The sequence below is a fragment of the Dermacentor variabilis genome, unplaced genomic scaffold (assembly GCF_050947875.1).
Source record: "Dermacentor variabilis isolate Ectoservices unplaced genomic scaffold, ASM5094787v1 scaffold_12, whole genome shotgun sequence".
NCBI classification, from domain to species: domain Eukaryota; kingdom Metazoa; phylum Arthropoda; class Arachnida; order Ixodida; family Ixodidae; genus Dermacentor; species Dermacentor variabilis.
Window position 1 is genome coordinate 38,375,285 of NW_027460280.1, and position 13,131 is coordinate 38,388,415.

At 44.4% G+C, this 13,131-nt stretch overlaps 2 protein-coding genes across 21 annotated transcripts in view; one reads left to right on the forward strand and one right to left on the reverse strand.

The window, feature by feature from the left end:
* The window catches only part of hts (adducin 1-like protein hts), a 178,408-nt gene extending 169,843 nt beyond the window's left edge, over positions 1-8,565 (forward strand). For all 12 annotated transcript variants that reach the window (XM_075677124.1, XM_075677125.1, XM_075677122.1 and 9 more), the window contains one exon: positions 6,939-8,565. The gene's annotated coding sequence lies outside the window, so the exon portion shown is untranslated. The remainder of the gene's footprint in view (positions 1-6,938) is intronic.
* The window catches only part of LOC142566264 (uncharacterized), a 36,760-nt gene extending 24,999 nt beyond the window's left edge, over positions 1-11,761 (reverse strand). For 2 of the 9 annotated variants that reach the window (XM_075677134.1, XM_075677135.1), the window contains exons 1-2: positions 11,238-11,388; positions 6,077-6,173 (exon numbers count right to left, since the gene is read on the reverse strand). In XM_075677134.1, coding sequence (XP_075533249.1) covers positions 6,077-6,173; positions 11,238-11,354 — 214 coding nt within the window. In that variant the 5' untranslated portion in view covers positions 11,355-11,388. Of the gene's footprint in view, positions 1-6,076; positions 6,257-6,376; positions 6,494-11,237; positions 11,389-11,621 lie in introns of those variants that run through there. The other 7 variants (XR_012825003.1, XR_012825004.1, XR_012825002.1 and 4 more) reach the window with 7 other exon arrangements.
* Positions 11,762-13,131: the final 1,370 nt, after the last annotated feature.

A 13,131-nucleotide genomic window follows, 5' to 3' on the forward strand; every position in this document is an offset into this window, starting at 1 on the left:
TGTTTACACATACAACATGGAGGTATGCACATGGAAGCTACGGCAGCTAAGCTAGAAGCGCGTATGAGGCGGCCATTTTTCGAATGCCGATGGCGATATGGTAACACGGATTTAGGGTCATACTCGATTCTAACGCGCATGCAATTTTTGGATCCGTTGTATCAGGAAAAAGGTGCGTGTTAGATCCGAGTAAATACGGTACATGTCTCTTGTTGCATTGCTAAGTCAAACACTCAGACATTTGGTTTGTATGTTTTATTATTTCTCTAAACATTAATTCTTCTATTGAACCAACAGATTACATAAATAACAGATATTGCCTTGAGTAAGTCTCGAGGTCACGTGTCACTATGAGCAATGTCACAGGACAAACACATGTACGTAGGCGCACTAGCATGTCACCCTCCAGCTTGGTGTGCGGCGCTCATGAGGAGAAGGGCAAATGGCGTTTGGTTTGAAATTTCTGCTCTTTCCGTGGTGTGTAGCGATGTAATACTTAGCAGACACGATCGTTAGCACGCATTGTATGCATTGCGCTTGTCAGCTCAAAATGGCCAGACCTGGCGAGGGGCCCTCTAAAGTCATTGGGCTCGGGGGGCCCAGACCTTTCATCATTCTTTAAGGAGTGGCTCGGCTCCCCCTTCAGCAGGTCAACAGTAGCACTGTGGCACACATTCGACAAGCACTGCAGGTGATTTTGTTGCCAGTAGTGCCTTGTGCGGGGCTATTGTAGCCCTCCAATTTTTAAATTAATAATTTAATCGTTATTAATCAGTTGATGTGGCATGAGTAAAAACAGGAAAGAAGATATTGTACTGCTGCATGCAATCCACCGAGGCACCGCACATTAGTCACCACCCTTGTTCGACTAAGATTCTTGGCACAGCATACTCACATTCATAAGCCACCTCAGTATGAAACTACCTGCTCGTGAATTAGTGAAGGTTAACCTTTATTTCATTAGGTTACCAGTTCATTTTCATTTGTTTAGTTGGGCACTAAAGACACAGTCCACTTTTGTAGGTAAGTAGGTGTGAAATGATAAAATATATTGTTGTAGTGCCTCAGGTTGTCAATGCAGTGAGGTAACTCATGCTCTGTGTTGCAGCTGGACTTGTTTGCTTTGAGTTCACATATCTTCAGTACACTTCTTGAAGTTGGCTTTTTCAGTGCCATTAGAGTGAACAAAAAGGAAATGACCGAAACAGAACTTCTATGGCCTGTAAGAGTTGTGACGAAACCGTCTGTCACATAGAATCGCATTTAGTTAGGTGGGAAGGCCATAGTATGGCACACATCAAACCCAATATCACAAGTAGTGCGATTCCACACAGCGCATTCAGTTTCCTTCCTTTTATACTTCTATATACTATAATAGTATATAGGAGGGTCATTCATGTCAATCCGGGACTTTTTTAAAAAACAAATACAAGAACAAATTTCGACGTATGGAAAGTGGATTTATTTTTCCACATAACCTCCAGCTACAGTTATACACTTATCGCAGTGTTTAACTAACGCCTGGAATGCTTCGGCATAGAAAGATTTATTATTACGATGGAACCAATGTAGGACAGCATTCTTCACTTCATCAGTGTTGAAATGTTTTCCTCCAAGGAATTCTTTCAGGGGCCCAAACAGGTGGAAATCACTTCGTACTAAGTCAGGACTATAGCAGGGGTGTGGTAATATCTCCCAGCCAATTTCCTGAAATGTTAGGAATGTGCGTTGAGCGATTTGAGATAGTGATATTGTTTTGCAAAAAGACTACACCCTTTGTGATCAAACCTGGATGTTTCTTCAGTAAACTCTTGTACACATCACGCAGAACACGGCAGTAATACTCACTTTTGATAGTGACACCATGGGGTAAAAAAATTAACGTGAATAATTCCGTGTTTATCCCAGAATACACTTGGCCATCACTTCACCTAAAGCCTCTACATCCACGCGCCACCGCCGCTTTAAAACCTTTGTTGTGCGCCGCCTTTTCCCCTCACACCAAATCCGGTTCCGGCGTTTCCGCTTCCTGAAGTTGGCACTGCGGGAATTTCCGTGTTGACTGCTGTTGGACGATGGTGAGACGCCCGCGCGTGCTTAGCAGAGCTGTGGCAGTCGCCATAAGAAGGATGCAAAGGGGACAAGCTGTGTATTCCGCTGAAGTAGTGGTTCGCGGTCGCTGTTTTCCAAATGCACGAAAAACGGCAGTGGTCTCCAAGCGCCTAGGCACTACATACCACTGTACATTGTTGCTCGTGCCACAACCCATCGCAGGTTGACGCAAAGCAGTGAACACGAGCAGATCGCTGGTTACAGTAGGCGGTGGTTCCTGGATGGAATCGCATTCACAGTCTCAACTGCAGCTCGTGCAATTAAAGCCTTTCCAGCGACGCGAAAGCAAACAACGCTAAAAAACAAAGCGTCACTTCCACTCGCAACAGGAAGCTGCAGCTACGCAAGTTCCGCTTGCCGCCGGAAGCTAAGGGGGCGAGTGGGAGAGGGGCGTGGAGGAGGGCAGGTTGGCGGTACTTAACCTCGTCGGCGGAAACGTGTATGGAGGGGCTTTAACTTTACCAACAGACGCAACTGTTCAATATTTCCTGGGAGGTGGTGATTCCGTATGCTTCCACTGCATCGATGCTCTTTTGGATTCTGGGGTGAAATGGTGAACCCATGTTTCGTCACATGTCATGATGTGATTCAGAAAATCCTGGCCTTCCCTTTCATAGCGTTCCTTCAGTTCTCTACAGACTTCAACTATTCTGTGCCTGTCAAAAGCAGATGCGTGCACTCACTTTTCGGAACAAATGATCATGAATTATTGTGTTCACTGTTCCTAACGGCAAATTACACACCCTTGCAATTTCACGACAGGTTATGCGACGATTGTCCACAATCAGCTGCTCCACGCGCTGGAAGTCCTTAGGAAGGAGTACCGTGGGCTGTGATCCACTACGACCGGGATCGTCAGTAATAGAGATATGGCCATCTTTGAAGTGCTTACACCATTCAAATTTCTTACTGCAACTGAGTGTCTCATCACCATACTGAGCCTGAAGTCTTCTGTAAATTTCATCAGGTTTTATGCCCTCGTTCACTAAAAACTTCATCACAACGCGCTGTTCCACGTAGACGTTCACACTGTTGTCCGCCATCTTGAGTAACGGTCTATCCAGAAGCGCGGGAAATTAGCACCATCTACCAGTAAAAGGACACAGGTGCCAGTTTCTACTGCATGCAAAAACCCCAGCTTAGGCGTCCATTTAAACCTGGAACGGAAAAAAAGTCCCGAGTTGAGTTGGACGACCCTTTTACTTATATACATTGTTTGTATAATTTTTTTATGCTATATATATATATATTGATCAAATAGATGCTTGTTGGGAAAATACCAGGATGTTAATGATGTTTCGGCCAGAGGACCTGCCTCCATAGGAGTGAAGGTTGGTCCAAACGTCACGAAAATCCTGGTATTTTTTCTATGTGCTTCTATTCTTCGACCTGTTTCGCTGTCGGGCTCTGTGATTCAATGCTTCACTGATATATATATATTTGTTAACCATGATGATATAAAGCCAACAGACAATGAACTTGAGGAAAGCATCGGGGAAATTAACTGTAGTTCAAATTGGAAATGTAGGAAATAATAAAGAAAAGGGAAATGAAAGTGGACGAAAAGATAACTCGTCGCCAGTGGGGGCCAAACCCACAACCTCCACATTACGCATTTTGCGCTACCAACTGTGCTACGGTGGCGGCACAATCAATCCGTCCACTAACTCTGGTACTTATTGTTATTAAACCTAGCCCTTAGGAGTGTTATAGTGAGCGCCACTCGGAGCCATGGTGGGTGGATGTGGGATATCTTTTTATTTTTTGCCTGACGGCGTCACATAGCACATTAACTTGAGAGAGCAGGCACGGGGCTTAACCCTTGTATGCTACCTAATGGCATTATATGTGTATATAGTTATAGAAAAGTGAGAAGCACAACTTCGGTTTATTTGCCCAACAGTTTTGGTTGGTGGACCGTCCTGTTTACAAGGGATGTAGACCTTAGAAAAGGTCTGTCACCGAAACCGAAACTGCTGGACAAGTAAACTGAAGATAACCATGAAGTTACACTCCTCACCTTTCTAATTACACTTGCCCCATTGAAAAATCCCAACTGTGTGTGTGTGTGTGTGTGTGTGTGTGTGTGTGTGTGTGTGTGTGTGTGTGTGTGTGTGTGTGTGTGTGTGTGTGTGTGTTTGTCATATGAGCATGTGCGCGTGTTTGTGCATGCCATACTGGCTGTACCACCATATGAGCCCCCCCTCTCCACTTAACGGAGACTTTAAGCTAAGCCCTGTGCATGTGACACTTTTGACTGGAGAGTTAGTATATGAATAAGGTAGACAAAATTTGCACTTCAGCTAAAAATGCAAAGCATTAAACTTTTATAACAATGCACAATTTGCACATCACTACTAGACTGATGAGTCTGTGGCTAGCTGGAGCCAGTGTACATTACAGCCAGGGTCCTTTCAATTTGTGTTCTCTTCCTTCACTAGTTTAATGCTACATTTTTCTATTTGTTTCATCAGTCCACCTTGTTGGATTGATGAACCAAATAAAAGCATGATGAAACATGTTCTGCACAAATCCTGCAAAAGCAGGCTTTGTGCAGAATGAGATTACACCATTCCCTGCACTTGCAGAAGAGGTAATGCACGTCTTGCACAGGAGGTCCTAAGCATTGAGCTGGCACTGAGCTGGCACTGAGCTGGCATGTGTTTCAATGCCTTATGTGCCAGTGTGTCACCTATGAAAGAAAGATATAGGCATGCATTATGAAATTCAGTGTGACATTTAATCTTGCACTTTTACATTGCAATATATCACATTCCTTCTTTTTACATAGAAAGTGTCTAGGATTTGTCGCACATAGGAAGCACAAATGTGCACAAATAATGTGTGATGTCCACAAGTTGTAGTAATATATGAAGTAGCAGGCACCCAGTTAGAAGTATGGCCAATAATACGGCATGGGAACATTGTAGTAAGCTGTTTTGCCATAGAACACGTACAAAAGTGCCCCAGTACCAGGGCTGCTCATTGTTACATTGAAGTATTGTTAAAGGCAGTAATATGCTATAAGTGGTTTGACTGTTCTTCTTTCTGTCTAATGAATATGTTCGGATGTTTGTCCCCTGTGCTTTTTTTTTTTTTTTCATGCAACCTGGTTGTAACAATCGGATTTTCTTGGGACTTGAATATTGTTATAAGTGGGTTCGGCTGTGTAGTTATTGAAGCACAGGGTGAAATTAGATGGGCCACTGCAAGGGTCCGTGTGCTCTGCAGCATATGTAAGAATGCCACAAGAAGCTTACTTAAACACATGACCCGACAGTCCGATGCGTGTGGCAGTCCGGCAGTAGTGATGACGCACTGTTCAGTGTCGTCTTGCCTTATCAGATGCAAGTGGCAAAACTGCTTTTGCCATGTCAGGCAGGGGAAAAAGAAAAAAAGGAACAAACATTTCGTGAATTTATCCAAACAAAGTACCCAGCGTATCAGTCGGAAGGTTTTGCTTCAATACTAATAAAACTCCGGGCTTGCAACGGTTTGTGTATTTCTAATGTTAACCACTTACTGCAAACTATTCAGATTTCTGCCACATAATTTTTACAGATTTCGGTGTTTTTAGAACCAAATTCTTGTGCACTGCGCTTACATTACCTATAATGTATTGAACACAAACAGCCACTGCATGTTTCAGTAGAAAAGCAAGCACTCAGCCGTGTTAGCACTGATTGCCGTAGAATTTAGTTAATGTGCATGGATTCTCAGTCACATTTGTTAATTTCTGTTTGTATTTCTGTTTGTTATTCCATTAATTTCATTCTGTTAATTTATGTATTGCAGTTTCAACTTCGACATCTTTGTAATTGTGAAATGCTGTGACACAAACTGATTTCCACTGTTCACATATTAGATCGGTAACGGAGCACATAATTCCAGCATTGCTTTATTTGCAATAAGCACACATTGTAATAGTATCGTGTAGAGGGGCACTGAATAGTGTTTCTCTTACTGTGAAAGTGTGCATCAACTTTATGAAAGCAGATGCGGCAGTTGTTACGGCAATGATGAGCACGCTGACCTGCACAGGCTGCGCCGAAACAGGCATGCTGCACCACAACACACACAGAATAAGTGCTGGAACGAGGGAAGGATGCATTTGTCTGTTGAGCGTGCTTGTACCCCACATATCCTAACATGAAACAGGGAAAAACCAATGAGAAACGTCGGATGTGCTTCCATAAAAACACTGCCAAATCCATCTAATGTACCTGTAAAAAAAAAGTTGGAGAGAGACGTCAGTCATACATACGTCAGACATCAGTCTCCAACTTCTGATGACCCCAGTATCTTTTTCTGGCACTAGTTGTTTTTAGTTTTTCTTTAGCATCCTCAATAACCCACACCAGTGCACACCAGCAGTCGTACTCTGTAAATTAAAGCATTGTAATATTTAAATTGTGTAACTGCACGAACTGTGGACTGCAGACAGCCAATACTGGTGGAGATGGCAACAGCCAAAAAGTGTGTTGCTTGCCATAACCATAAATTAATTTTTAAAGAGTTTTTCTGACAGTGAACATAATCTTTTTTTTCCTGCACAACACAGTGGTGGCACTAAATATGAATACTGGCGCAGAGCAATTCGTTCTCAGGTTTGCCCCTGCTTTGTGCTTCACTGCAACTGAACGCTGCACATTGCACTGGTTTCGAGGCAGTTCTATGGCACTTTGATCGAGAACTCTGTAATTTTCTGTTGTGCCTTAGCTTCGTCCTTTGCTTGTGCAACCAATGCTATTAGCACAGCTGCTATTATGTTGCCCATGTAGGTGCCTAAGTGTGCTGGTTTGTCTGTACTGTTGTGCCTTATGCAGGTGTGACGCTCTGCTGAAGAAAACTGCCAGGCACCCAAGCTCATTCTTCCCAGGACTGATGCAGGCACTGCCACCAAACTATGGCTGGTTTAAAGCAAAATGGACTGCAACGGCAGATGACGACGCTTCAAGAGCTCTCTGGTTCTCTTGTTTATATTGTTGCAAATGCTTGAGGACATCCTTTTTTATAGGGAACCCTGAGCGTTTTCTTTTTATTGGCATTGTCCTTTTTTTTTTTTTACCCATTTTTCATTTTAAGGAATCTTCTGCAGCTTTAGTTGCGGCTCTTGACATTTCTTGCAAGATGCAAGGATATTGAGAGGAGCAGTGCGTCAACGTTAACTGTACCCTTGTTACAGTTGGTTTGCTAAACAGCGCTGGATGAACAGCTTTTATTTTGTGTAACTTTTATATTGCTCTGACTCGGGAGAGTGGCAAGCTTCATGTTGTCTTTGTCTTGATGAGAACACCAAGCAGATTTTGTTCTATCTAAACTGAAGCTAGCGTACATCCGTTAGTGTTACCTTCAGGCTAGCCAAAGCAAAGGTTCTTGTTTGTGCAGTTATGCGCAGTTTAGACATGACACTGTTTGTCTCATTCTTCAATATGTGTAATAAATCTTATATATATATATATATATATATATATATATATATATATATATATATATATATATATATATATATATATATATATATATATATATATATATTACACACACACACACACACATAAAGTCTGCATACTTAGTGCTTTTATCTTGTCCTTTTGTGGCATTTTGAATTTTAGATGCATGTTGAGGGTTCCATAGGGAACTGTAACTATAATAGCAAAAATAAAAAAAAAACGCCATTGTTCAATTCTTGCCCGTGTTGTCTGTCCAGACGGGGGTATTTGAAGGAAGGTTATTTGAGCTCTGAGGGTGGCTACATTTCTTAGATGGCTCGTCAACTGCCAATTGCAGATCACTTCCAGCCATTAGTGTGTTTATTTATTCACTTGGGAGATGCTTGCCTAGCTTATTTGCCCAGAGCCTTGTTTGCATGTAACTCTACGTGCGGGAAGTGTACATATTATGCTGTTGGGAGAGACCCAGTCTGTGTACGAGGTGGCACCATGACCCTAGCACGTGCTAGGCTCCAGACTTAGCAGGGTGTTTGCTGCCCCTCTTGCTTGCTTGGGCCCATGTATAGCGGTGGCCATGGCGGTCACCAGCTAAGTGCAGTGTTTTTGCATAGCCTGGGACTCCTGTGCATATGCACCATTTGTTGTTTCCTGTGCCCTTGTTTTCCTCCATCTTCTAGTATGTGTGCTGTTTACCACAGCCTGTCTCCAAGTTGGTCTGTTGTGGTGCTTGCCCCTGTTTTGTGTTGCTCTGTCATCAGAGCCATGTGCTTGTCCATCCAACCTCTTGTTTGTTCTGTAGCCACGAATGTTTGCTGGGTCTCATGCCAGGTGTTGCAAGGAGGAGGTGCGACGGTCATTCAGATGTTTCTGGCTGCTTCTATTCTGCTGTTGTCTTCTCCTGGAATGCAGTGTAGCTGAAAGGTGTATCTATTTCAAGAAAGCTCTGGAGCGGCTTTTTCAGCCTACAAAACTGTGAATAAAAATTGAAAGTGTTTGTGTTCTTTGTGCTTGATTGCTTTGCTTGCCAAGGTATCAGTTAGCAGAGCTCCTGTGTGCTTTATGCAAGCTGAGTGGCATTGGAAAAGGTAAAAATGGTTTTTTTTGTTTTAGCTGTTTGCTCAATATGTCCATAAAACATGCAAATGATGATCCCTATATCTGGCTTCTAGAACGCTTGCTAGTATCAGAATATGAGCAAATTTATTCATTCACAGAGCAGAAATAATTTTCTATTGTAAGAACCATGTACATGTAACACCCGTGCAAGGAAAACCTTCAACTGGCTAAGCAAAGCTGACGTAAGTATTGGAGATAACTGGAAGCTAGCATTAAGTGTTGAAGGAAGTTGCTTTCTTTGCTATGTGCCAGGTGTAGCCAAATGAATTTTATGGCAACGGCGGCACAAACTTCAGAACTTAACGTCAAGCATAAATGCTTCAATCAAAGCAGTACACGTTATAGCATGAATTGAAACTCGAATGGTGGGCGTCAGCGATCGCAAAAAAGTGCGACATTCACATTGGAGAAAGAAAAAGCGACGGTAGGACAGGTCCTACCGTAGGTTTTCCTTCCTCTGATAATGTGCGATGAATTCACGAAGCAGCACGTACCAACTAAAAGTACGATAGTACTACGATGGTTGATCTGGGAGAGTTTCTGCAAAAACGTTAAATTCAAACTAGTTTCGTAAGCCGCGAAAGATCGCGATCGAAACGCCCGCATTAGTGTGAAGTTTACTCCTGCAACGTGTATCTGTCGTATTGTGTAAGCGTATGTGTGAATGGCTCGGAAAGTTTGTGCATAAACTGTCTTGCGCATACAATCGTCGCATGCAACTTGGCTGCTCATCGCCCAGGCATACACGTGCTGTGTGGTTTTACAATCTCGTTGCTACTGCTTCCGAATTACTCGCTAAAGTACGACGTAGCGATTGTTGAGTATTACACGCACACTTTTCAAGGCTGCAGTGGAATAGCGCGCAGACATAGCAGAAGCATAAGTCTCCACTAAATACGTATTCGCAACGTTTTAATACACGTTTGGCGCATGTGCGTAGCCGCTGCCTCAGGGAATCGCGCAGTGCAGCTCCCGACTGCTCTGGTTCAAAATAACTCGTTTTCAGTAATACGAAAGGATCGAGTACATGCTGCGGGTGTCACAATCACGCAGCATGTTCTCTTCGTTCAGGCCGTGAAGTATATTCAAGAAATTCTAGTACTTGACCGGTGTCATCCGCCATATGCCTGCATTTAGTACGTCTGGCTGTAGTCCGACATGAACGCAAGCGTTGCCCTAAAATTTGCTCCGTTAACAGCCCCGGAGCTCTGTGCAGTTCATTTAATAAACGTATTTTTTTCCTGTACCCGACCACGGCGTGACCTCTGCACAAGTCTGCTTTCATTTGCCCTCGGGACTTTTTTTTTTTTTTTTTCGCTGCTATAAATAGAAGCACATAGTCTGCAGGCTATGCGATAACTACAGCATACGTGGGAGCGCGCGTGTCCTAGGCTGGTGTCTTTTGTTTGTCCTCACGAACGTAGTGCTCACTCTTTATATTTTATTTTGTTAGTGCCTGGTGGCATGGAAAAAAACCGGTGCCGAAACGGAGAAGCCCGAGAAGCACCAGCGCCACTTCGGTCGTGAGGCGTCCTTTTCCCCAAAGTCCCCTACGTATAACTCGGCTTTCCCCATGTAGGGCGTATAAAGCTGTAAACGAGTTGTACCCAGAGAGCAAAACCGGTTCGCAAGCCTGGGGAATAGTTGCATATGACAAAAATAAATAACAAATTTGGCAAAACAACATGGCGAACTGGCGGGAAGCCGGCCGGGAACCCGGCAAATGTCTGCCACCACTGAGGCCATTCGAGCGCGTCGGCCTACATTTGGCGATTCCTTGTAAAATGCGTAATCTAAACGTGCGTGTTCGTTACTGCACACATCAATTACTAGAAAGAACGTCCCTCGTTGCAAAATGGGTAATCGAAACTTGCACGTTATTTATTGAAGGCATCGCTAACGAGAATAAACATTGTTCAGGGGTTCATTACAGCGAGCGGGAAACAAAGTGGGGGATGATGTCAGCTTGATAAACACAGAGATAGAGCATAGCTGAGTTGGGTTGATTATTTTCTGATGCGCACACTAAACGGCTTGCCCTTAGTAGGGTGTCTCTTGATTGTTTCACTGATTGATGAGGTTGAACGTCCCAACGCAACACGTGTAATGAAGACGCCGTAGTGGTGGTACCTGTGAAGTGCGTCGCGCAAAGTGCCCGAACAAACGGCCCAAATCACCCCTGCTGCCTGCATTAGATATATATATATTTGCGACCGTACATATATGTGGACGCTTAATAGTTTGCCCCACGCAGATGAGTGAGACGCACGATTTATGGGTTCATTAATTGATAGGAAATAACGTTTCGACGCAAGACGAGGGCTACGAGACACACCATGCATAGTGGTGGGCTACGGCACGGCTAGTTATATCACCTTGTGTTTTTAACGTGAACCCAATAACGATCCTCACGCTAGCGTGTCTTTTGCTTCTTGGCATCCCACTTTCATGGGAATGCGGCCGTGAAAAACAATTCCACATCTTGGAATGAGGGAGCTTTTCTGTTACGGCATCTTTTTTTTTTCTTATCTTTTTTTCGCGTGGAAATCAACATACCGCAAGTTTCACCGCTGAAGTTGCACGTATATATGCGCCGTGGATGCATGCTGCCACGCTTGTTGCACCGCGAGAGTAACGCGAACAGGAAATATTTACGGTTATGGCACCTTTCATATAAGATACATGCTCTAGACAGAAAAGCACACAGTATTGTTCACTGAATACTATGTACACTTCTGCTAGGGCCGTAGATAATGCTCGTCCCCGTGTGTTCACGAGATTGCACCGTTTAAAAGTGCCGTGCGATACAGAACAAAGAATGTCCCATATGGCAGCGTCACGGGTTGTGGGAAGAAAAAGAAGCCACGAAACGCGGCTTGCTTTGCCTGTCCACAGTGCAGAGCCTTCTACGCACTGCCGTTTCGCGAAAAATAGGCTTACATTGCTTGGAACTGACCGATGATATGCGGTTGCCTGAACCGTGTCGTTTATTGCGATCACACGACTGTGTATCGCACTTACATCCAACCTACACGAACCTGATCGTTTGCTAAAGCATGGCCACTGTCACGGAAATGCATTCAACGTCATTCGATTTGGGAATTTTCTAGAAATCCCTGCACTTAGGGACTTCCGTGAAGTCAAACGGCCTGTTCAGGGACTTTTCAGTGCAGCAGCCATATTGTGAATGGCGTGAAGCAAATGTTGTATGCTAGACTTCGAATAGCCGATGTACTTGTTTTTAATCATTAGGAAGATGATTTAGATAATTATAATGAAAGAAAGCATGGTTGTTCATCGCTCAGCATTTGGTAACGGCTTTTCCTTGCTTGTCCTCACTTGTCCTTGAATGACCAGGGACATTCCCTAACTCGCGGGGAGTTTTGTTCGCGCGTCAAGCGAGCCGCCGTCAGTTGCTTCCTTGCCGTCGCGGAGGGAGGACGCCCGAGCTCATGCCAGAAATGTAGTCGCTAACAAAGGCCTTCACTATTTGCGTAGCGCCTGTTGAAGTTACATGCTGTCTTCCTAGACGGGGCCTCCCTCATGTTGTAAATTTTAAGAAGCTGGCTGAAAGTCTTATATCAGCTACAATTTCTCGACCACGCCAAGGAAGCTGAGCAGTCAAAATGGCGGTGAGTTTTTTTCTTTTCTTTGCTGGTTCGACGTGGTGGATGAGCAGCGGATTTAAACTGCTGATTCTACATTCGTGCTTCAGGCAGTGTTGATTCGCTGTTCCGGGCCTGCGATTCCTTTGATGAGCGGTAACATTCTAGTTTTCTGCTGGCGTATAATTAAGATGCGAATTACGAGTCTGGTTGCCGCAATGCATTGTATGCACTGTTGTGCCTAGATATGGGCTTGCACAGTGCGAGATCGCGTTTTCATTGGTAAAATTTTGCTTCGAACGAGCAGCATACTTGTGAGAAAGCCATGGCTAATCGACAATGACGCAGATGTGGGCGCGGAATGGCGATTGGGCTTCGCGACGTAGTTAGTTGCTCAATCTAGCACAAAACTCACTTTTGCAGGACAGAAACCCTGTCCATCACTGTGCACAAGATCGCGTCTCCGGCGCCTTTATTATCTTTTGTTGTATTAATGTGGCGCATTTGTTAGGCCTCGTGGAATTTGGCGGGGGCCGGCGTACCCAAGATGGCGGCCGGCGCGACTCGCGGCATCCTCCTCTTGACGTCATGGCGCTTGTTTCCGGCGAGGTTGCTTGGTGCCCTTCCCTACTATCTTGGGTGGTCGCCGGTTGGGAGCGGTTGGGTTCGGGTCATCTTGTGGCCCATATGTACGAACAATAAGTAGGCGGACGTCAATCCAGGTCTTTGAGCAATTTTGAGTACGCCGGCGGCAACGCGTGCGCACGCCGTGTCGCCATGTTTGGGTTAGCCTAATCGGGGCGCGGTACCAATGACCGTTATGGTCGCCATCATTTTTTTTTTTT